At 38.0% G+C, this 25,582-nt stretch overlaps 1 protein-coding gene across 1 annotated transcript in view; it reads left to right on the top strand.

The window, feature by feature from the left end:
- The first annotated feature begins 1,111 nt into the window (after positions 1-1,111).
- SPATA6 (spermatogenesis associated 6) overlaps positions 1,112-25,582 on the top strand; it is a 144,246-nt gene continuing 119,775 nt past the window's right edge. Inside the window, exons 1-3 of the mRNA XM_034655606.1 lie at positions 1,112-1,359; positions 20,122-20,259; positions 21,468-21,516. Coding sequence (XP_034511497.1) covers positions 1,309-1,359; positions 20,122-20,259; positions 21,468-21,516 — 238 coding nt within the window. The 5' untranslated portion in view covers positions 1,112-1,308. The remainder of the gene's footprint in view (positions 1,360-20,121; positions 20,260-21,467; positions 21,517-25,582) is intronic.

Raw genomic sequence — 25,582 nt, 5'->3', positions numbered from 1 at the left:
TCTGACTCTTGATTTCGACTCAGGTCATGATTTCAGGGTTGTGAGGTCGAGCTCCGTGTCTGGCTCCATTCTGGGTGTGGAGCCTGCTTAAGATTCTCTCTCTCCCTCTCCCTTCGCCCATCCCCCCAAAAAATTTAAAAAGAAATGCATACATAAAAAGCAAAAGTATTTAGAAAAGTAAGGGAATTATTGTAACAAAAGTGGGGGGAGTGGTTTCTCCCAGGGCAAGGAAGAATATGCAATGGTTGGGTCAATCCTAAGGTGCTAGTAATATTCTGTTTCTTAACCTGTGTGTTAGTTGCACAGTTATTTGCTTTATTGTTTGAAAGGAACATATTTTATACACTTCTCTATGTATAATGTATTTCACAATAAAAATTATTTTTAAAAAGACTGGATTGGACAATCTCTTAGATTCTTGTCATCTTTGATGGTTTATGGCCTAAGCCCTTCCCAAATGGATTTATTGTTGGCCCTACATTGACAGTTCGATTTAAGCAATATACATTGAGATGCATACGCAGTGAATTGGGGAACCTTGAAGAGAGAGGGGGACACACTAATAGAATCACAGAGTAAGAAACTAGGAAGAGGAACATGATCTGATTCACGCCTCAGTTCTCAGAGAGGCAACGGATTTTACATGAAAGGTCCTGAGTTCCAGTCCTGGTTCTACCTTCTTCTGGGCAAGCCTCTTCTCTAATCTTCAATTTCCTCATGCTGGCTTTGTAAACCATACTGTGAAATTCAAATAGAGAGCCAATAATAATTACTATTCTTTTACACTTGGGGAAACTGAGGCAACACTGGGCCTCCACTAGCCCAAGGTGCCATGGCCACCTTGGAACTCAGGGCTCCTGAATCCAACTCCCTGACCCACTGTCCCACTACACAAACAGCTAGCTATTCTCTCCTTTGTCTGGCTTTGAGCCCCTGGTTTGATGTCATAGAAGAACCGCCCCACCCCACCCCACCCCGCTCCTTCGGAAGCCACGCCTCCTCGCGTGGCTCCGCTTCTGGCGTTCGCCGAGCCCCGCCCCCGGCCTCTAGCCCTGGAGTGGCGGCTCCGGCGCTTCTCCGCCCCGCCTCTCTTCCGGCCCCGCCCCTCCTGGCTGCCATGACAACGAGTCCGCGCCCCGCGCACAGCTGCTGCTCTGGCGGGACCCAGGCTGGACCGCGGGCCCCGGCCTGGGGGCCACTGCTGCCACCGCCGCCGCCACCTCGTCTCCTCCCCGTCCCCGCCCCGTGTCTCCTCGTCTCACTCGGGCCCGCGGCCGGGGTCCCTCCCCGCCGCCCCACCCCGCGCGGATGCCGAAGGTGAAGGCGCTGCAATGCGCCCTGGCGCTGGAGATCCGCTCTGTGAGTACCGGTCGCACCCCCCACCCCGCCGCCTGGGAGTCGCCGAGCCTCCGGCATTTACTCGGGGACGCCTCCCTCGTTCACCTCCTTAACCCCGAGTCACTTCAAAACCTTCTTCACCCTCCGAATCATCCCTCGGGAGCCTTGACCCGTGTCACCTCTGTCTCCTCCCTCTTCAAAATGCGGAAGGTCCTCCCACTCCAGCCACGCAGAGCTCTATCCCCTCCACCCCCCCACCTCGGCTGTCCTCGCTTTATCCCAGTTTCCAGTTTGGGTTCCTTCAGATCATTTCCAAACCACTTCGGAAAACCCCTCCTCTCCTGCCTCTAACTTTCCAGTGAATTGGGTTGGGGAGCGTCTCTTTAAATTCCTCTTCTCTGCTCTTGTCTTAAAGAGTTCTCTTAGCCCCGTTTCTCTCCGGTTGTCAAGGGGGACTTTTCTTCCCAAATCGCTGCAGGCAGATTCTTTCAGACAAATTTCCAAGCTTCTGATTGGTGAAGGAGCCTTTACTCTCAGTCTTAAATGTGGAATCCTCACACCCAGCAACCAAATTGTGTCAGCATTGCACAAAGCACCTGACCATCTCCCCCAGGGCCAACCCCTCAGAAACCATTTCAGGTTCCTCCAATCCCCAGACCCTCCTGGAGGTGAGAGGGATCCCTTATCCTTCTTGTCACTGCAAGAAAGGCTCCAACTTTTACAGAGAAACTACTCATTCTTTGAACTTGCTGGAGAGGACCAGCAACCCCACCCCCAGTCACTCTCCAGACCTCCTCAAGAGGATCCTGTCCCAGACCTGCTGTGGAAATCCAACTGAGGCATTGAAACCCCATGACCTTCCTTAAGTGAAGAAGGAGGTTGGGCCTCCCCAGGGTATGAGAAATCTCCATTCCTCTTAATCATTTCAGAAGACCCTTCCAAGGGTTTTTGAACTCCCTCTTCACTTTTTACAGAACCCTCTCATTCTTGTCAGACGGAAGCTCCAGCTTGTCTCTTCTAGAGGAAATACCCAGAGAACCTTTCCACACTCTCATTTCAGACGCGCCAGCAGTCGTACCAAAATTCCATTCAGACCCTTTTCTGTCCTTCCACCTCTCCTAGGCCTTCTATCTCTCAACTCTTTGATCTCCCAGCAAAACTGGGGACAGGTATGTATGTGTGAGGGTACTTAAGTATCCAACACCAGGCCTCTGAGTGCTGCACCAAGAAGCCCTCCCCACTTCTTCCTGCAGGCATGTCTTCTTTCTCCACTTAACCCACCCTTGGCCATCCCCTGCTTTCCTGGCTGTCCTAACTCGCATTAGAATGAGGCCACTGTAACACAGTCCGAGCTACCTCCACGAAAGTCACAAGACAGTTCTAGATCTTTTGTTAGGTCTTAAAGAAGGCAAGGCTGGGTAGGGCAGAGCGTGAGGCAGGGTGAAGGGGAAGAGCGTTTCTGGCGCTCTTCGTTTATCTCTAAACCCGCAGAGATTTTACTCTGCCGCGTGGGAAACTACAGCCCTATCTTCGGATATTTTCATACACAGCTGTCAAAGATTAGCAACTTCTTTGTAAAGTAAAAGATTCCTTTAGCAAAGGCAGACACGAAGCCTCCTAAATGGCCTGGCCTGGAGCGGTTAGTAGAACTCCTGGTGCGGCCTCACCAGACTTTGTCACTGGCTGCCGCTTCCTCCTCTGCCGGCCAGTGGGGGTCAGCAGCCCAGCGGGTGCAGCTGCCTGACGGCTCCTTCCCGTCCTCTGCCAACAGGATCGTCATGAGGAAATACTTTGTTGTAACTGATTACTGCCCAGAGGAGTTGCGGAAATACTTTTGATTTCAGTCCCTTTCTTGCTCAGTGTGGGTTGTACTGTAGAAAGTGAATTGAGTATAATGGAGCTCTGTGCTCATTGAAGCTAAAGCATTTATGCAGGTGGAAACATTTCTATTTAACTTTTTTTCAACAAACACTTGAGTCACAGAATTTTACAGTTCTAAGAATCTTGGATGTCATTGAATTTAATTCGTTTCACAGGCGAGGCTCGGCACGGCTAATTTTTTGTTTAGGGTTGCACAACTACTAGGGGCAGATCTGCAACAAGATGCTAAGTTTTCTGACCAGTAAAAGGCCTGTTAAATGGCTCTGACGCTGAGAAGGAGCAAAAAAGACCATTAGCAACCACACATGTTAAGCAAGCTTGAGTAATTTGGCTTTGCTTGAATAGACGAATTATGTGACCATAGATACTTTTAGCATCTTCTTTTAAATTTTAGTTTTTTCTTTCCAGTTTAATTTTTTATGTTTACGTGGCATAAGAGTCAAAACCTACAAAATGATATACTCAGAGCAGTCTCACATCCAGCCCTGCCTCCTCAAACTTATTTCCCTTCCGTACTCATCTGCTGTAGGTAATCATTTTTATTGGTTTCTCAATTATTCTTCTAGTGTTTCCTTTTTTTTTTTTTTAAAGATTTTATTTATTTATTTGACAGAGAGACTGACAGCCAGCGAGAGAGGGAACACAAGCATGGGGAGTGGGAGAGGAAGAAGCAGGCTTCCAGCAGAGGAGCCCAATGTGGGACTCGATCCCAGAACGCTAGGATCGTGCCCTGAGCCGAAGGCAGACGCTTAATGACTGCGCCACTCAGGCGCCCCTAGTATTTCCTTTTGTAATAACCAAATAGATACATACACACACCATTCCCTTCACATATATTTTTTCTTTGCTTCTTTTCTTATGTAGTAGGTAGCATATTATATAAGCTATTCTGTACTTTGCTGTTTTTCTTCACTCAGTATATCTTGGTGATCACTCTGTATTTATAAAAAGTCGGCATCTTTATTTTCCAACTTTTTATTGACATTTTTCAAACAAAGAGTAGTTGGAAGAATAGTACAATGAACGACTATATCCCACGGCCTATGTACATTAATTTGATTTATCTGCACATAAGTATATGTGTATGTGTATACACAACCATCCATGTTATTGTGTCTATCAGTAGTTTGTTCCTTTATATCGTATGTGTATACGACAACATTTTTAGCCATTCCCTAGACATTTGGGTTGTTACCAAGTGGTAGTTGTCATGGATAAAACTACTATGGACATTCATTCTTGTAAAAATCTTTCTGTGTATATTACCTTTGAAGAGACCATGCTCAGATATAGAATATCCCATGTCGTGTTATTGTCTGAATTTTTTCCCTTTGTGGTGACATTTAATTTGTTTCTAATTCCTTTTAACTGGAAATTAGATGTTTTACCTCTGTGTACCTGTTGAAAGTGTGACACTCCATTCTCCTTTCCCCCCACCCACTCCACGATTGTTTTTTGCTGGAGTCTTGTATTGGTAGTAATCTCATGGGTAATACTGTGGTAATACCGGAGCAAGAACATAGTAAAGATGCAAGGTTTTACTTTTTTTATTTTTATTTTTTTAAGATTTTATTTATTTATTTGACAGAGAGAGAGACAGCCAGTGAGAGAGGGAACACAAGCAGGGGGAGGGGGAGAGGAAGAAGCAGGCTCCTAGCATAGGAGCTTGATGTGGGGCTCGATCCCATGACCCTGGGATCACGCCCTGAGCCGAAGGCAGACTCTTAACGACTGAGCCACCCAGGCGCCCCAAGATGCAAGGTTTTAATGTATAACACAACATCTTGTGTTGCTCCACAGAGCCATGTGACTTGAGAGAATATATATTGCTAGGAAGAAAGTGTGACTTTTCTCAATGAATCTTTGGAAAATGATAGGCCAAGTAACTTGTTTTTCAAGAGCAGCAAAAGAATTACATTTCCTACTACTTACACTTTTAATAGTTGATACATCTTATCTATGATATGAAAAGTATTTTTGCTGCTTCTTCTCTTTACCTTCTTTTTGTTACTTAGTAGTTCAGTTTTCAAGATTATTTGGGAGAATGGAAGAAATTCGAGAGAGAAAAATAAAGCCAGTGCCTGGACAATGAGACCAGCCAATTTGCTTTACCTGAATAGTGTCAGTTTGAGGTTAGTTTATATATGTAATTCCTGGTTTTTCTTCTCTGTACTCCCTTCACCATGTTACCTCCTCAAATTATTGATAATATTGGGGCAAACAGATCTGGGGCCTTTTTGATCGCTACTCATGTGAACATTTGTGATCCTTATCCAGGTCTCTGTGATGTCTCGCAATTGTGCTGCAGTTGGTGGTAAATTTCCTTGGAATATAGACCTTTAAAAACTTTAATAAAATACTTGAACCTTAAAGAAAAAATAAAACTGAATACTCTGATTCCATCCTCCCCACAAATGCTACATTTTACGTGTTTGCTGCAGATTTTGTTTTTAAGAAATAAAATGGTACAGATACAGTTAAGGCCCCTTTTTACACCTTCCTGACCCCAGTTTTTCTCCTTCCCTTCCTAGAGGTAAGGTAATCAATATCTTGAAGTTTGAGTGTATTATTTTTATTCTGGTTTTGTACTTTTACTGTATATTTGTGTGTGTCTATGTGCTACTTGTATTATTATTTTGTTTTAAAACTTTACAGAAATGGTATTATTCTATGTATCCTTCTGCATACCTGTTTTTTCCAGTTCAGTTTTCAAAATTTGTCAGTGTTGATTCTTGCAGATCAAGTTCATTTCCTTAATTGCTATATAATACTGTTTATTTTTATAATGATTAATTTATATTCTTTTATTGATAGACTTTTAAATGCCAGTGAAATTTGTTGGGCTGCCTTTGTTTACTTTAGTGTTTGGGGGTCCTGTTGGTGTTAATTGTCTAGTATTCTGCATGATTTCAGTGTCCTATTGCTTATGTAGATGAAAACCTGTGTATAATTATTAGAGGTTAAGAATCTGTTTTATGTATAAACACGAAGTTTTGGTTTTTTTTTTTTTTTGCAAGGTGGTAAAATACAGGGAATTTTCTAGGAATACAATTACAATGTAAATTGAGGAAAGAGTATAGTTAGTTTTGTTTGAAATTCTGCTAAGAGTTTACTTTTTTGGAAAATCGTGGCACCAAAGGCAGCACTGTTTGAGTTCGAGTTGCCAGTATGGGCACCTGTCATTCTGCTTTAGAAACTGTCCGTTTTACTTAGATTCCATGTATAGGTGCAAATACTCTGTCTTCTAGCTTAGTCCGGCCACAGCATTTACATATAGAAATAGATCTTTTAATATAAATTTTTTCTGTGGTTTGTTTTTTTTGTTTGTTTTAGTTAGGGCATTGGTTTATTTTTTAGTCACATGTATGGGTAAATTGCAAACTGTCTGTTGAAAAGGAGGGTTTTGGATCTTATAGAATACAGACCAGTGCTCCAGGCACTAGATTTAGAAATGGAACTACAGAGTCTCGGGCAATGGTGTTAGTTTCATAGGGCTACTATAACAAATTTCCACAAACTTGATGTCTTAAGACAACAGAAATTTATTACCTTGCATTTCTGGAGGGCAGAAGTCCAAAATAAAAGTTCAGCAGGGCAATACTCCTTCAGAAAGCTGGNGGATTCTTTCTTGTTCTTCCAGTTCCTGATGGCTCCAGGCATTTCTTGGTTTGTGGCTGTGTAAACCAATCTCTAATCCAAGAGGTTTCATTTTCTGTGAATAGCCAGTTTATATCCTTTGCCCTTAGGAATTCCAGAGGTTTATTTTCCCTTCTTGTTGAATATATGTTGGATACTAACCTATCAGTTATATGTAATGTAACTTTCAGAGATCTAGTTGAACCTTATTTTTTCACTTTGTTTTTTGTTGTCTTTAGCAAATACCTTTTCTTTCTTTTTTTCTTTCTCACTGGTAAACAAAGAATGCTATTGTCTAAGTGAACTCTTTATAGAACTGTATATTCAGCAAGTATATTCACAAATCCTAAGTGTGTAATCACCACCTGGATCAGTAATTAGAATATCAACACCCCACATTTCTTTCTGGTACTCCATCCCTCCCAGCCACTCCTTTTGTCCCCTCCTCTCCCAGAGGTAACTGCTATCAGGACTTCTATCACAATATAATTTGAATTTGTGAAATCTGTCTCTTTCTCCAGAGTATGAACTTTTTAATGTCTAATATCTTTGTGAGGTTTCATCCCTATCATTTTGTAAGACAATAGTTCTTTGTCATTCTGTTGTTTTTTCTCCCCAGCTTCACTGAGCTGTAAATGACACATAACATTGTGTAAGTCTGAGGTGTACAACATGTTGATTTGATACATTTATGAATTGCAGAATGATTATTGCTACAGTATTGGCTACTGCCTCCATTCGGTCACATAGTTATCATTTCTTTTTTGCAGTGAGGATATTTAAGATCTGTTCTCTAGCAATATCAAGTACATAAAGTCTTATGTATTAGCTATAATCACCATGTTGTACATCAGATCCCTAAACTTGTCAATCTTACAACTAGAAGACTGTATCCTTTGACTAATATCTCCCCATTTTCCCTCTATCCCCCAGCTCCTGGTAACCACTGCTCTACTCTGCTTCTCTGAGTTTGTCTTTTTTTAAAATTCAACATATAAGTGGTATCATACAGTATTCGACTTTCTCTGACTTCCTTCATGTAGCATAATGCCCTCGAGGCCCATCCAGCTTGTCTCAGGGATTTCCTGCTTTCTCATGGCTAATAGATTATATATGTATAATCTCACATCTTCTCACATCTTTATGCATTCATGCATTCATGGACAGTTGGACACTTAGGTTGTTTTCCATATCTTGGCTATTGTGAGTAATCCGGCAATGAACATCGGAGTACAGACATCTCTATGAGATCCTGTTTTCAATTTCTTTGGATATATACCCGGAAGTGGGATTGCTGGATCATATGGTAGTTCAAGTTTTAATTTTTTGAGGAGCTTCCATATTGTTTTCCACAGCTGCCGTACTCAGTTTACATTCCCATCAATAGTGCAGTAGGGTTCCCCTTCCTCCACACCCTTGCCAACACTTAGGATTTCTTGTCTTTTTGATAATAGCCATTATGACAGTGGTGAGGTGATATCTCACTGTGGCTTGATTTGCATTTCCCTGATGATCAGTGATGTTGACCACCTTTACATGGACCTGTTAGCTGTCTGCATGCCTTTCCTGGAAAACTGCCTATTCAGTTCCTTTGTATCCATTCTACTGTTGATGGACATTCTCACTTTTCCCAGTTTGAGGATATTTCAAATTGTATTCCTGTGAATATTCTTGTATGCCTTTTCACACATTTTGAAGTCAGCACAGTGCTGAAATCTCACGTTAGTTCTAGTTATTATTTGGATATTCTATGTGGAAAATTATGTTGTTTACAGATAGAGACAGTTTGACTTTTCCTGTCCAATGTTTTTTTGTTTTTTTCTTTTCTTTCCTTTATTCTGTATCCTTGAGTAGAATCTCTGGTATGAAGTTGAACAGTAGGAATAATAGTAGATATATTTGTCTCTGTATTTTTGTTTTAAGTTGTGCTTCTGAGGTTACACCAGTAAGTATTAGATTGAATCTTAGGAATTTGCTATGATTATTTTTGGACTTAAAAAAAAAAGCCATGGCTATTTCATATAGTTCAACCTAATGTAATATTGGCTCTAGGATTTTCATTTATTGAATTAAGTTCCCTTCTATTTCTCATTTTGGAAATATCCTGAGCATTGAATTATATTGAATGCTTTTTGAGATTATTATGTAATATTGTTCCCATAGTCTATAAAAGGACACATTTTGTGATGTTGCCCTCTTCCTTTGGTAAATTCTTTCGGTTAGGATGTATTTTTCCTATATTTGGATTGGCTAATTTTTTTTAAAATAATTTTTTAATTTCTTTATTCGACAGAGATAGAGACAGTCAGCAAGAGAGGGAACACAAGCAGGGGGAGTGGGAGAGGAAGAAGCAGGCTCCTAGCGGAGCAGGCCTGATGTGGGGCTCGATCCCATAACGCCAGGATCACGCCCTGAGCCGAAGGCAGACGCTCAACCGCTGTGCCACCCAGGGGCCCTTGGATTGGCTAATTTTTAATTTAGGATCTTTCATTTGGGTTCATAGATGAGATTTTGCTTTTTGAGTCAAATTCTTGTTTCATTTAGATTTTGGTTTTTTATTCTTTTTAAAAAAGATTTTACTTATTTGATTGTCAGAGAGAGAGAGAGTGTGCACAAGCAGGGGGAGCAGCAGGCAGAGGGAGAAGCAGGCTCACCACTGAAAAAGGAGCTGGGTGCAGGGCTCCATCCCAGGACTCCAGGATTATGACCTGAGCTGAAGGCAGACATTTAACCGACTGAGCCACCCAGGCATCCCTCGTTTTTTTATTCTTAAAACTTTTATTTTAAAATATTTCAGACATACAAAAAATTATAAAGAGCAAAATGAACACCCATGTGCCCACCTACCAGCTTAAAAAGTGAAACATTATGGATGAAGGTGAAGCCTCCTATATATCTCTCTAATAGAATCCCTTCTCCCTTCTTCCCTTTCGCTGCTCACTATTCTGAATTTTGTTTTATCATTCCTCTGCATTTCTCAGTATTTTTCTCATATTAGTGTCTGTCTTTAGGGCACTTGATTTGCTTCCAAGTGATGTTTAACTGGATCCCAAAAGGATTGGTAATATTGTTTTAAATTACTTGGTTCTAAATATTTTTATCATTTTTATTGTGATTTCTGCTTTAGCTTACAAGCTATTTAGGATTTTGTTTCAGTTTCAAGATGCGTAGGACTTATATATGTGGATACACTCCCTTGCCCCTGCCGTACTCACCTGCGCCTAGACATGCGTACTATCTTATATTGTGGTATTTTAATTTAATTGCGTTGGGGTATTGAGCGACGTCTGCTTGATATTGACTATTTCTGTTGAGATTTCTTTTGTGTCCTAATACTTATCCAATTATTGTGAATGCTCTCTATTTACTTGAAAATAATATATAACTTCATTTGTTGGATGTAGGTCTCTATGGCCGTTATCAGATCAAGTTTCTTTTCTCCGAAATACCTTCAATTCCATGTTAATTTTTTTTGTCTGCCTGATCTACCAGGATGTAATGGAGATATATTAAAATCTTCACTGTGTTTATGTGTTTCACCTTATTGTTGGTGTACTCTGGTGCACTGTGATCTGTAGAACCGTGGATTCATTTCTACTTACTCTGTCTCATACTGGGTGTGTACTTTCCATTTGAGAATTTCTTCAGTTCTGGGTAAATTCTTAGCTAGTATATCTTTGAACTTTATTTTTTTCTCCTGTTTTCTCTTTTCCTCTGACACTACTATTAGACATATATTGGAACCTTTATCTATTCTTCATGTTTCTTAAGTGCTTTTTTGGGGGTGTAATTTTTATTTTTATATCTTGTTCTAGGGAATTCTTCAGGATTATATTCTTATTTAGTTATTAAGTTAAATTTTAAAGATCTCCCATATTGAGGGGCACCTGGGTGGCTCAGTCAGTTAAGCATCCAACTCTTGATTTCAGCCCAGGTTATAATTTCAGGGTCTTGAGATCAAGCCCCTTGTAGGGCTCTGCATTGAGCATAGAGCCTGCTTGAAATTCTCTCTCTCCCTCTCTCTCTGCCCTTCCTCCTGCTCATGGGTGTGCACATGGTCTCTCTCTCTCTCTCTCTCTGTCTCTCTCTCTCAAAACAAAAACAAAAACAAAAACCCAGGAGTACCTAGGTGGCTCAGTCGGTTAAGCGTCTGCCTTCGGGATCCTGGGATCGAGCCCCACATTGGACTCCCTGCTCAGTGTGGAGCCTGCGTCTCCCTTTCCTTCTGCTCCTCCCCCTGCTCACTCTCTCTCCTGCTCTCTCTCTCCCTCTCAAATAAATAAAATCTTTAAAAAAAAAAAAACCCAAAACTCCTGTATTGAGATTTTTAACTTCATTGACTACATATTCCAGGATTCTCATATAGTCTATCTTTATATTTATTAATTTATTAATTTTTTTGAAGTAATCTTTATCCCCAGTGTAGGGCTCAAACTCACCACCCTGAGATCAAAAGTTGCATGCTCTACTGACTGAGACAGCCAGCCACTTTTTAGTCTCTCTTTTTAAACATCTGCTGAATATTTTCCTTATCTGTTTTAATTTTATAGTTTTTGGTTTTTTATGGACTTTCCCCCCTTCTTAGATGAAATAGCCTAACTACTTATTTTAAAATTGTTTTCAGATTGTACAAATTAATTTTCATTTGTATGTATGAATTTATCTCTGGATTGTCAATTCCATTGGATTTTTTAGCTCTTGGGATTGCACTGTAATTATAGACCAATTTTGGGAGAATTGATATCTTAACAGTATTGAGGCTTTCAGTCCACGAACCTGCTATATTTTTACATCTATCTGGACCTTCAGTTTCTTTCAGAAGTGTTTATTGTTTTCAGTAGACATGCCTCGTACATACTTTGTTAAATTTATATGTAAGCTCTGCATACTTCAGGTTTTAATGCTATTGTAAATGGTATTTAAAAAAAAACTCGGGGCGCCTGGGTGGCACAGCGGTTGAGCGTCTGCCTTCGGCTCAGGGCGTGATCCTGGCGTTATGAGATCGAGCCCCACATCAGGCTCCTCTGCTATGAGCCTGCTTCTTCCTCTCCCACTCCCCCTGTTTGTGTTCCCTCTCTCACTGGCTGTCTCTATCTCTGTCAAATAAATAAATAAAATCTTTAAAAAAAAAATAAAAAAAAATAAAAAAAACCTCATTTTGTAAGTGTTACTGCTGGTATAGAGAAATAACCTTGATTTTTGCGTATCGAATTTATATCCTGTGACATGAGACTCTTTCCTTATTTCTGGTACCATATTTGTAGAGTGTAGACTACAGTTAGGTTGTCTACAAATACTCAGTTTTACTTCTTTTCAATCTGTATACCTTTTATTTCTTTTATTTTTCAAATTTCTTTTTCTTGTCCCCTCGCACTGGCCAGGACGTATGTACTACATTGCTGAATACAAGTGCTGAGCATGGACACATGGACCTTTTTGCTGATACTGGGGAAGCATCCAGTCTTTCAACATTATGTTTGACATCAAATTCAGGCTTTTTCATAGATATTCTTTATCAGTTGAGGAAATTTCCTTTAGTTCTCAGTTTACTAGAGCTTTTATCATAAATGGAGCTTACATGTGTCAAATGCCTTTTCTGCAGAAAAAGAATTGAAGGGAATTTCTAAGATTTAATGCTATAATACACCTTTTAGAAGTGATTTAATTTTATCTAACACATTTTTGTGTACTGTCTTATTTTCATGAGTTCAAAGTATTTTTTAATTTGTCTTTTAATTTCTTCTCTGATTCATATGAGTGATTTAAAAATACAATGTTTAATTTCCACATACTTAGATTTTTTTCAGATATTTTCCTGTTATTTATTTCTAGTTTAATTTAATGGGGTTAGAGAATATAGTCTGCTTGATTTCAGTCCTTTCATGTTTGTTGAAAGTCGTATGGTTCACAGTATCATCTTTCTTGATAAATGTTTTCATGTGCACTTGGAAAAAAATGTGTATCCTTCTATTGTTGGAAGAAGTATTACATAAATATCAACTAGGTCAAATTATTTGAATGTTGTTGTTCACATTTTCTATACTCTTAATGATCTTTTGATTGCTTATTTTGTCAGTTACTAAGAGGAAAGTATTGAAATTCAGTTATATCCTGTAATTATTTGCTTCATTTACTTTGATACTATCATTAATTGATTACACATTTAATTTTCTTATATCTTCTTATTAAATCAAAATTGCCATCAATATGAAATGTTTAAGTTTGGTAATCTTTCTCCTTCTGAAGTCTACTCTGTATCATATTAAGGTAGTCACCTTGCTTTCTTATGATTAGTGAATGTGTGATATACCTTTTTCTATCATTTTGCTTTTATCCTTAACCTTTAATTTTTAAAAATTTAAAATATAATTCACATATATAAAATGTACCCATTTAAAGTGTGCAATTCAGTGAATTTTAATATATTCACAAATTTGGAAAACAATCACCATTAATTCCAGACCATTTTCATTACCCTATAAAGAAATCCCATACCTGTTACCTGCCGTTCCTCATTCTCCTTCCCTGAGACCCTGGCTACCACTAATTGGATTTCTAGGTCTATGGATTTGCCTATTCTGGACATTTATATAAATGGAATCATACAATATGTGGCCTTTTGTTTCTGGCTTTTTTCACTTAGCATGTTTGTAAGGTTCATTCATGTAGCATCTGTCAGTACTTTCTTCTTTTTTATGGTCAGATAATATTACATTTAGCTAATCCATTCTGCAGTTGATGAACATTTGCATTGTATCTAGTTTTTGGCTATTATGAGTAATGCTGATTTTATGAGTAATGCTGCTGTACTCTCGTATGTATTTTTGGGTTGCTGTGTGTTTTCAGCACTCTTGAGTACATACCTAGAAATTGCTGAATCTTATGGTAACTATTTAGTTTTTTTAATGAACTGCTAAACTTTTTTCCACAGTGACTGTGCCATTAATGCATTTCCATCAGCAAAGTATGAGGGTTCCAATTTTTTGGCATGCTCCCAAAAACTTGTTCTTGTCCATCTTAATTATAGTCATCCTAGTGGATGTGAAGAGATATCTCATTATGGTTTTGATTTATATTTCCCTAATGACTAGTGATATTGAACAGTTTTCATGAGTTTATTGGTCATTTGTTTATCTTCTTTGGAGAGATAGCTGTCTTTTTTTTTTGCTCCATGGGTTTTGGAGCTCTCTTAAGTGCACATATATTTTCTTGAAATATATGTAATATGTGTTTTTAATTGTTGTGTCATTATAAAATGTCCTTCTTTGTTTCTAGTACCAATTTTTGTTTTAATGTCTTTTTTGTCTGATAATAGTATACTGCAGCTCTCTTTTGGTTATTGCTTGCATAGTTAATTTTTCCCATTCTTTTACTATCAACTCATTTGTGTTTTTGAATCTAAAGTGTGTCTCTTATAGACAATGTATAGTTGGATCATAGTTTTTATCCATTTTACGAAGTTCTACCTCCGCTTGGAGTATTTGGTCAGTTTAAGCACAGATAAGGTAGGATGGGCCTCTTTCATTTTGCTATTTGTTTCCTCCTTGTCATATCTTTTTGTTTGTGTCTCTGTTTCTGCATTAGTGCCTTTTGTGTTAACTGTTTTCTAGTGTACCATTTTAATTCCTTTGTTTCTATTACTATAGTTTTTAGTTATTTTCTTAGTGATGGTTGTTCTGGGATTCACAATTAACATCTTAGTTTATAACAGTCTAGTATGGATTAATACCAATTTAATTTGAGTAGCACACAAAACTTTTGCTTCTATTTAGTTTCATTCCCTCTCTTCTAATGATTTTATTGTCATGCAAATTACATCTTTATACAGGTAAGCCTCATCAACACAGTTTCATAATTGATGCTTCATGTAATTTTATTTGAAATAACGATGGAGAAATAAGAGAAGAAAATTTATACTGTTGTTATAGTTACCTATGCAGTTTCCTTCCTGTGCTCTCTTCCCCACCCCCACATGAATGTGAGTTGTTGTCTAGTGTCCTTGCATTTCAACTGAAGGATTCTCTTTAGTATATCTTGTAGGGAAGTTGTGCTAATGATGAATTATCTGTTTCTGTTCATCCAAGAATATCTTAATTTTCCTTCCTTTTTGAAGGGAAATTTTTGTTAAAACTTAATTCTTATTTGAAAGAATTGAAGTGCAGTCTGCAAATATTCTGAAATTCCTTCAGCACTTTGCATAAGTCATCCCACTTCCTTCTAGCCTCATGTTCCTGATGCAAAATCAGCTGTTAATCCTATTGAGGATTTTTGTTACCTGCTCAATCACTTCTCTTGTGTTGCATTAAAGATTCTGTCTTCATGTTTGTCTTTTGTAAGTTTGATTGTGATGTATGTGGTTTGGAATTCTTTGAGTTTGTTGGAGGTGTAGATTGTTTTCATTAAAATTATGGAAATTTTGTCCATTATTTCTTTGAGTATTCTTTCTGGCCATTTCTCCTCTTATTCTGGGGCTCCTATTATATCTGTGTTGTTGTGCTTAATAGAATCCCACAGATCTCTGAGATTCTGTTCACTTTTCTTTATTTTTTCTTTCTGTTCCTTAGGCTGAATACTCTCAATTGATGTATTTTCAGGTTCACTTATTCTTTCTTCCGTTAGCTTCTTTAGTGAATTTTTTCATTTCTGTCATGTACTTTTATTTTATTTTATTTTTTTAAAGATTTTATTTATTTATTTGACAGCGATAGAGACAGCCAGTGAGAGAGGGAACACAAGCAGGGGGAGTGGGAGAGGAAGAAGCAGGCTCATAGCGGAGGAGCCTGATGTGGGGCTCGATCCCATAACGCCGGGATCACGCCCTGAGCCGAAGGCAGACGCCCAACCGCTGTGCCACCCAGGTGCCCCGTCATGTACTTTTAAACTCTAGAATTTCTATTTAGTTCTTTATAAAAATAATTTCTATTTTATCGATATTCCCTCTTTGATGAGACATTATTGCCGTGTTGCCATACTTTACTTTAGATATTTAGACAGGGTTTCCTTTAGTTCTTTGTACATATTTATAATAGATGATTTAAAATCTCTGTTTAGTAAGGCCAACTTTTGGGCTTCCTCAGAGAGTTTCTATTGACTACCTTTTCCCCTGTGTATGGGTCATACTCTTGTTTCTTTCTATGTAATATTTTTTGTTGAAAATTGAACTTTAAATTATATAATATGGAACTCTGTAAATCAGACTCCCCCTATTTCTCAAGGTTATTGTTTGCTGTTTTTGTTGTTTGCTGTTGCTTCCTCAGAGAGTTTCTATTGACTACCTTTTCCCCTGTGTATGGGTCATACTCTTGTTTCTTTCTATGTAATATTTTTTGTTGAAAATTGAACTTTTTAAATTATATAATATGGAACTCTGTAAATCAGACTCCCCCTATTTCTCAAGGTTATTGTTTGCTGTTTTTGTTGTTTGCTGTTGCTTCCTCAGAGAGTTTCTATTGACTACCTTTTCCCCTGTGTATGGGTCATACTCTTGTTTCTTTCTATGTAATATTTTTTGTTGAAAATTGAACTTTTTAAATTATATAATATGGAACTCTGTAAATCAGACTCCCCCTATTTCTCAAGGTTATTGTTTGCTGTTTTTGTTGTTTGCTGTTGCTTCCTCAGAGAGTTTCTATTGACTACCTTTTCCCCTGTGTATGGGTCATACTCTTGTTTCTTTCTATGTAATATTTTTTGTTGAAAATTTGAACTTTTTAAATTATATAATATGGAACTCTGTAAATCAGACTCCCCCTATTTCTCAAGGTTATTGTTTGCTGTTTTTGTTGTTTGCTGTTGCTTTTGGTTTGTTTAGTTACTTTCCTGAGTTAAAGTCTGTATTCTTTGTCATGTGTGGCCACCAAAGTCTCTGCTTGGTTAACTTCATGGCTTGCTAATGACAGGATATATATATCCTTAAATGTCTTTAACCAATAAGTCTTCCAGTCTTTGCTGAGGATTTCTGTGTGCTTATTGGGCCATGTTTTCTATGCCCTGCAGGTAGTTTTCAACTCTGTCCTAGCCTTCACTTCCAAGTACCCCAAAGCCTCAAGGTCAGCCAGAGGTGAGAGATTAGGATTTCATCAGGTCATTTCTGGGCACGTGCACAGCCCTGAACATGTGCATCTTCTAAATTGCTGACAATACATTAGAGCTTCTCAAAGACAGCACCCGCCACCCCCCCACACCCATATACATGATTTTCCAGCTTTGCCTTTTAAGTATTTTGATCAGGTTATGGTTTGCCTCAATTGTGATCACTGCCTCAGGCATCTGTGGTGTTAAACAATTGCTTCTGATTGTTTTTGACAATTGCCTTGGGGAGAAAGGCTGTTTGTATGAGTGAACTCCAATGCAGGTCAAATAAAGAGAATCCCTGTGAATGAGGGTTTCCAGGGTACTGTCAGACAGATAAAATAATGACAATTCCCTGGGGATGGGGCTTTTGGGTAGCACTAGTGTCTGTGAAACTGCTGATTTTCATGGCTACTATAATTCTAAGGATTTTGGTTTTCAAGGCAACAGAATACCTGAGTAGAGGGGATTGGGAGTAGAATACATTAACATATCACAATGTCACTGTTTTAACCAAAATTCATCTGTTTTTCTCCAATAAATGCTCTTCAGATTGTTGCAAATCTCTGATTAATTTCTAGAGCTATAAAAAGTTGATTTTGACAGTTGTTGGTAGTGTCTCTTTTGCTTGTATAGAGGGGCTGATTTTTGGAGGTATTTGGTCCACCATTCTGAAAGTACTTTTTCTATGTGTGCCTTTATCTTCAAAGTGATTTTTTTTTTTTGCAGACAGCATATTGTGTCTTGCTTTTTTATCCAATCTGAACAATTTCTGCCATTTAATTAGAATGCTTAGAATATTTGCATTCATGTAATTATCCATATGGTTGTTTTAAGTCAGCCGCTTTGCTTTTTATTTTCTATTTGTTCCATCTGATTTTCTTTACCCACTCCCCCTTTCCTGCTTTCTTTTTGGAAAGCTTCTGGGTGTTTGTCCAGTGTTTGTCCATCTTTTAAAGCATGGCAGAATTTGTAGAAATGTGGATGTGAAAAACTCATGCCTTCTTGCATATATTACACATTGGAAAGAGAGTCAGTATAGTAGGACAATTAGAGCAGCTGCACTACTCAATTGAAATAGAATATGAGTGACAAATTTGAACCAAGGATGTAATTTTAAATTTTTTACCAGCTACATTAAAAAAAATTTAAAGAAGTAGATAAATTAATTTTAAAATAATAATTTTATTTAAATCAATATATTCAAAGTGTTAGTTATTAATGAGATATTTTATGCTGATTTTGTAATGAGTCTTCAAAATCTTTTTGAACAAGTCTTTAAAATCTTCAAAATCTTGTATTTTACATGCATTGTCCATCTCAATTTTGGACTAGCCACAGCTATAGGGATAAGTGGCTTGCAGCTACCACATTGGATAACATGGAGTTAGAGGGATTCTAACAAGTTTGATTTTAATGAGGCAGAGTAGGAAGTGAAGGTGATGGACAGCATGAGATTTGCTGAGTACCTTGATTTTAATAGATTTTAATAATCAGTGGGAAATATATTAAAACAGATGTGAAAAACAGAGTAAGAGAGAGATAGAGTCAAAATATCTGGCACAGAAAATAATCTTAACTGCTATGTACAAAGAGACATGAAGTCTTAGTCATTTATTCAATGCAGTAATGTGTTGAGATGACAAATGATAATGATTTTCATTCTAACAATAACTATTTTTTTTTTTTTATATTTATTTGACAGAGATAGAGACAGCCAGCGAGAGAGGGAACACAAGCAGGGGGAGTGGGAGAGGAAGAAGCAGGCTCATAGCAGAAGAGCCTGATGTGGGGCTCGATACCAGAATGCCGGGATCACGCCCTGAGCTGAAGGCAGATGCTTAACCGCTGTGCCACCCAGGCGCCCCCTAACAATAACTATTGCTAGTATTGGTTGAATGCTCTGTTAGGCACTTTTCTAAGCACTTTTGAATGTATTGTATTGATTCATTTACTGAGTCCTTTTAAATAAGTAAATCATCTATACCTTCTTGGGGCTCTGTTGTTATCATATATAAAAAATATGAAGCTGTACTTGATAATCTCTGTGCTTCTTCTAAATACCAAAATTCTGTGTTTCTGGATATATGGATGAGGAAAATAAAATTTTTGTCCTCAGGTAATTATGATTAAAAGAGGTGAAATGTACCCACTTAATTAAAATGCATGGAGACAATAATTGGGCCTTAAGAGAACTACAAAATGTTATGAGAATCTAAAATGTATTTACTTGAATATAGTAAATTCATAGTAAATGTTTGAATTAGATTGAACTGAATAATGATAGCTGGGGAGTCAAGAGAAGTTTTGTGTAGGAGATGCAGCTGATTGATGTAAGCCTTGGGAAGTGGTGAGTGTAAATGAGGAGATGGAATGGAGTGGTAAGAGTAGTCATCCAGATAATGGAAGAATGTAATGTGTGTGTTCAGAGGACAATAAATATATACTTTGTATTACTGGGGAGGCATTGAGTAATATTACTCTGTGGGTAGGTTGGATTCAAGTCTTTGAAAACCTTTAATATCCCTTGAAGTGTGTGGTTGGTCACCGACAATGAAATATGGCGGGGACTGGGGAGACTATGCCAGCCATGTAGTTTTTAGAAACCCTATATTTTGTGCCTATACTTTCAATCATTAGGCTAATTAAGTGCAATTTCATATTTTAAAAAATTTCATTGGGCTAGAAACTTATAATTCACTAGCTTCAAAACCTTGTCATATTGCTTTTGATGAGGGTTGTATGGGCTGCTATTTAGGGTGATACAGGTCAGAATTGTGTTTTTATCACTAATTTTTTGTGTATCCTCTAGGATAGTGCTTTGTTTCTGCTGAGTCTTAATCCTTTGTTATTAAATGATGCTGAATAAGTTTATGTCAGGAGTCAGCATAAGGTGGGTGCCTAAGGCTGACTGTTTAAAACAGTTAGTGTCTGTCCCTGGAGCCAGTACACAGAGCTTCAAATGTGGCACAAATAACCAAATGGAGAATCATAGATTTCTCAGACGGTTGGAAGTTATAAAGGCATTTCATTTAATTCTGTAAACATTAGAATCTCTCTCTCTCCTTTTTTTATTTGTGCGTATTTTTATTAGCTTAGCGGACTAGTGTTTTCATATAATGCCTTGTAAATTATTTTAGTAGGATAGTTCAGGGAATTCATAAAGCAGTTACATCTCTCTCTAATTTCATTCAGGTAACTTGTCCAGGAGTGGTGCTGAAAGACAAGGAGGACATCTATCTTAGCATCTGTGTGTTTGGCCAATACAAAAAGACACAATGTGTCCCAGCCAATTTTCCACTGGTCTTCAATGCCAGAATGGTGTTTGAAAAGGTGAGTTCAAATATCAAATTAAATATTAACGAATAATCGGAGTACTTCCAAATTTGTAATAAAAGCCCAGAACACAAATTATTGTTGCTGACTGTATACATTGGTTTCATTCAAAAGGAGATTTGTAATTTGAATCTGGAAGCCTGAAAATAAATATGCATTCTGTTATGCATTGAATCAGTTGCCTGTTTTTCATGATGGATCATTTTATTTCTAAAATTATGTTAGTGGGCTTTATGTAAAATAGAGTATTTTGAGTATTAAATAATTTTTATAAAAAGGAGAGAGAAGGGACATTAATTGGTAAAAATAGGCTTTATTTTTACTATGGCTATCTCGTGGTGCTTCTTTCTGAGTTTCTTTTCCATTTTCCCCTGAAACTGCTGCTTTTGGTTATTTCCAATCATATTCCTCACTTTTTTTATTTCCTTCTTTCCTTTTCTACTTTCCTCCTTCCTTCCCTCTCTTCCCATTCCTTCCTTTTTCCCTTCCTTCCTTCCTTTTCTTCCTTTCTTCCTCTTTTTTCCTTTTCTTCTGCAAGGAATTACCCATGCCCTGCTCTGTTCCATGCACTGTTCTAGGCACTGGGTAAACAAGACAAACAGCCTCCTCTCGTGGAGCTTTCACTGTAAGAGGAGAAACAGACAATAATCAAGTAAACACAGAAATAATACAATTTTAGATAGTGGTAAGTGTCATGAAAAGAATAAAGGGAGGGTGAGGGGACAGAGAGGGCCTGAGTGGTTAGGGAGATTACCTGCTTTAAAGGGTGGTCAGAGAAGGCAGTAACATGTAAGCTGAACCTGAATTATGAGACAGTTTTTCAAAGGTCTAGGGGAAAAGCATTCTAAGCAGAGGAATCGCAAATATAAAGGGGAATAAGGAGGAATAAGCCTGATGAGTTGGAGGGGCACCAAGAGGGCCAGTACGACCATGGAAACAAACGGGAGGAATTGGTGGTGAAGGTGATGCACAGGTGAAGCTGGAGAGCGAGAGATGGCTGGCCGTAATGGGTAATTGTCAAGTCCCCCATAGTGATCATGGGAAGCAGAGACCAAGTGACAATCTTCAATGACATCAAAAGTTTCTTTGGTTGGGAAAGGAATATTTGGGGAACGAGAGGGAAAACACGAAGACTGCTGTTTTGTGTGTATGTTCTTTCACGTCCTCTTGTCCACCTTGCTCGCATCTCCCTTCTCCCGCTGTAGGTGTTCCCTGAAGCAGTAGACCCTGGAGATGTGGTTGCACAGCTGGAATGTAAGTTTTTAACTTCTAATTCCTGGTTCTAGGACATTTTAGAATTATGCTTATTAATCTTGGGTTAGGTAAAAGCTAAAAAGAGTCTACTAAGAATTTTAAAAATCTTGAATTGAGGCTTTTTAAACACTTTTTAAAAACATTTTTTGGAATATACCTGGAAATAATACAATATACATGTGCTGCAGAGAGGCTGCGAGTTTTTCCTTTTTCTGTGTTAGGTCTGTGAAATCAAAAAGACTTATTTGAACCTTATATTGATTTAGATGATACGAAGTGTTTTTAATGTAAAGATAGAGACTCACTTTGGGTGGGGCTTTGCCCTGCAAACAAGCATATGTCTTTAACTTCAGTGTATTACAAATTAATATAGGAAATAATAAAAGATTGAAGTGATGGTAGCTTAAAATTATATATGATTTGCATTTTGTATTGCATCTAATATGTTGGCAAATTATTTGAAGTGACATTTTCGAGGCTGTGAATAATAGTAAATTCCTCAAAGTACGAGGAATCAACTCTAAAAAGATACAACTATTTTTGAGAGCAGCGATGCATAAGTATATATATACTTGGGAAGAAGTTATTCAAGCTCTGGGTATGAAGTGAAAAGCTCTGTTATTTACCCTTGTAATTAGAGAGGGAGCTGAGATCGCCAGTGCGGTCTGATATATGACCGTGTGCAAAACACCGACAATATTGGACATCATCAATGCCACCTGTTCTTCCCCCTTGCGCCCCACTGGGACTCAAGCACTGTAGAAACATGGCACCTGGCACCATGCTGGAATCTGGGATATGGGGAGAAATAGGGCCAGCTTACAGTCTTATCTTCATGAATCTTACAGTTTAATGATTCTTCTCCAGAGAACTCTTTATGGCCAGTGTCAATATCTTATTTTTTTTTCTAGTTGTTCTAGCACTTGGTATTCTGTCTTTCACTGTGGTAGATTAGGTAGGTGGCAATTTGGTGCCAGTGGGTAAATGCCTCTTTTAAAATTAACATTAAATAAATGTTAATATTTCTTGAACATCTTCTTCAGTATCTGGGAAATTATGTTGTGTATCTTAGAAAATATGAATTCTAATGTCTAAATATCATCTAATATCTAGATATTGTTATCTCATATCTAAATATGAGATAATTATATTTGAAACATAATTCTTTTTTTACTATTTGTATTTTTTTAAAGATTTATTTATTTATTTATTTGAGAGAGAGAGAGAGAGGAAGAGGGAGAGTGGGGGATGGGACAGAGGGAGAGAATATCCAAGCAGACTCTCGCTGAGCGCATAGCCCCACATGGGGCTCGATCTCACAAACCATGAGATCAGGACCTGGGCTTAAACCAAGAGTTGAATGCTTAACCAACTGAACTACCCAGGTGCCCTTTTTTTCTATTTGATTTGAAATTTGGGGGCTATACGAAGAGTACTTAATGGTTATTATTATTTGGAAACTTTCTTGCCTTGATTTTCCTGATTCAGTTTTTCTCTTAGGTCTCTTCCACCTTACTGATTCTACTTTTTGTTACCTTTCTCAAACTTGTCTTTCTCTGCTCTGTCTTTAAATATTACTATTCCACTGGCTTTACTTCTCTGGTCTCTTTTTATGTATTTATTTTCTAGTTTCTCCTTATGTTCTGCCCTCCAAAGACTTGGCTTCATGTATTCTCTATCTTCTGATGACTTCCTCGTCAGTCTTTATTTTTGACTTCTCTAGTGAGCTGTGCCCCCCCTTTTTCTTTTACTTTTTTTTCCTCTTAGTTTTACAGTCTTTCATTGTCCGCTAACCTTATTAATACGAAAAATTAAAAGTGGAGTGGAGAGGATGGGACAATGAAGTCTGATATACCTATTGTCCAGCTTCAACAATTTTCAGCATATTATCAACCTTATTACATGTGCACTCTGCCATTTAAAGTAATTGTGGGAATCTTTAAAAATTCTTTACACCATTTTACCAAAGATACTCTAGTATGTCCTCCAACTGGTAAAGACACACACACACACACACACACACACACACACACACACACAACCACTATGCTGGTATCATGCAAGAAAATTAATAATTTCTTTAATAACATCAAATATGTAGTCATTATGAAAATTTCCCCAGTTGTCATCAAAATGTCTTTTTACGGTTGGTTTGCTGAAATCAGAATCCAGTCAAGGTGTGGTTCACACTCTGTGTATCGCTGGTTGGCTCTTGAATTTCTTCTTTTCTGTAGTAGTGTCCCTCACTTTTTTTAAAAGATTTTATTTTTAAGTAATCTCCATAAACATCGTGGGGCTCAAACCTACAACCCCAATGTCAAGAGTCATATGCTCCACTGACTGAGCCAGCCAGGCACCCTTTAATGCTGCAAATTTGCTAGAAAAACCAAGTCCTTTAGAATATCCTACAACTTGGATTTGACTGATTGCTTCCTAAAGGGTTATTTAGCTTGTTTATTACTGTATTATGTAAACTGATAATTAGAAGTTTGATTAGATTCAGGCTTATTTTATTTTTTTGGCAAGAATCCTTCAGAGTTGATGCTGTGTACTTGTTTGTAAAATATCAAGTGGTATATGAGTCTGATGGTGTTGAGTTTAGTGACGTTAAGATTGATGATGTGGCTCCAGGCGGCACCAGCCTGATTCCTCTGTTGCAAAGTTCCTCATCAGTCTTTCTTCGAGTAGCTTTAGCGCCCTTTGAGATCCATTTTTTTTTTTAAAGATTTTATTTATTTATTTGACAGAGATAGAGACAGCCAGCGAGAGAGGGAACACGAGCAGGGGGTGGGAGAAGAAGAAGCAGGCTCACAGCGGAGGAGCCTGATGTGGGGCTCGGATCCCGTAACGCCGGGATCACGCCCTGAGCCGAAGGCAGACGCTTAACCGCTGTGCCACCCAGGCGCCCCTGAGATCCATTTTTTAAGTGGGATTACAAAGTGTGATTTTTCTAATATTGTCCCTTACTGTATTTGTTAGCTGGAATTCCTCTATAAAAGAAATTTTCTTTATTAGCAATTTGGTTACCCTGAAACACAGTTCTTGTAGGAAAGGCAGAGTCATTCTTCTCTTCTTCCCTTGCAGTAATAGCTTTAGTGAGGTATAATTTGCATATCGCAAAATTCACCATTGTAACTGTAGTTAAATGATTTCTAGAAAATTTATACAGTTGTGAACCATCATCACAATTCAATTTGTGATACTGCTATGACCCGAAAAGTTCCCTGATGCTTGTCTACAGTCATTCCTTATGCCTACTTCCCATCCCCTGTCTCTCTTTGCCTTTTCTAGAAATTTCATGTAAATAGATTAATATAATATGTGGTCTTTTGTGTCTGGCTTCTTTTACTTAAAATAATATTTTTGAGATCTATCCATGTTGTTCTATGTATTAGTAGTTCATTCCTCTTTATTGACCAATTAGTATTCTATTGTATGAATTTTTTTTTCCCTTTCCAAAACTCCAAAACTGTGCCGAGTGAAATTAAAAATTAGGTAAAAAAACCAAAATGAAATGACACATCCTGTTTATAGATCAGAGATCTGATAGTTCATGAAGGCAGTTCTCCTAAAATTTTTCTCTGCATTTAACATTATTTCATTTGGATGAACATTTGGGTTATTTCTAGTTTTTGGTTATTATGAACATATGAATATATGGCTGTGAATATATGGATATAAACTGGATTGTATACTATGCATATGTTTAACTTTTTAAAAAGATTTTATTATTTTATTTATTTGAGAGAGAGAGTGAGACAGTGAGAGAGAGCATGAGTGGAGGGGAGGGGCAGAGAGAGAGGGGGGAGTAGCAGACTGACGCAGGGCCAGGTCCCAGGACCTAGGACCATGACCTGAGCCGAAGGCAGATGCTTAACTGACTGAACCACCCAGGTACCCCATGTTTAACTTTTTAAGAAACTGTCCACCTGTTTTTGAAAGTTACTGTACCATTTTAATTCCCACCAGCAATGTACAATGGTTTCAGTTTTTCCACACCATCCCCACAACTTGATATTGTCAATCTTTTGGAGCAGAGTAGGCCCCTTATTAGTCATTTCCACTT

This window comes from Ailuropoda melanoleuca, chromosome 2 (assembly GCF_002007445.2).
Source record: "Ailuropoda melanoleuca isolate Jingjing chromosome 2, ASM200744v2, whole genome shotgun sequence".
Lineage (NCBI taxonomy): Eukaryota > Metazoa > Chordata > Mammalia > Carnivora > Ursidae > Ailuropoda > Ailuropoda melanoleuca.
The sequence above is the reverse complement of the archived record's forward strand: the minus strand, read 5'-3'. Positions and strand labels throughout refer to the sequence as shown.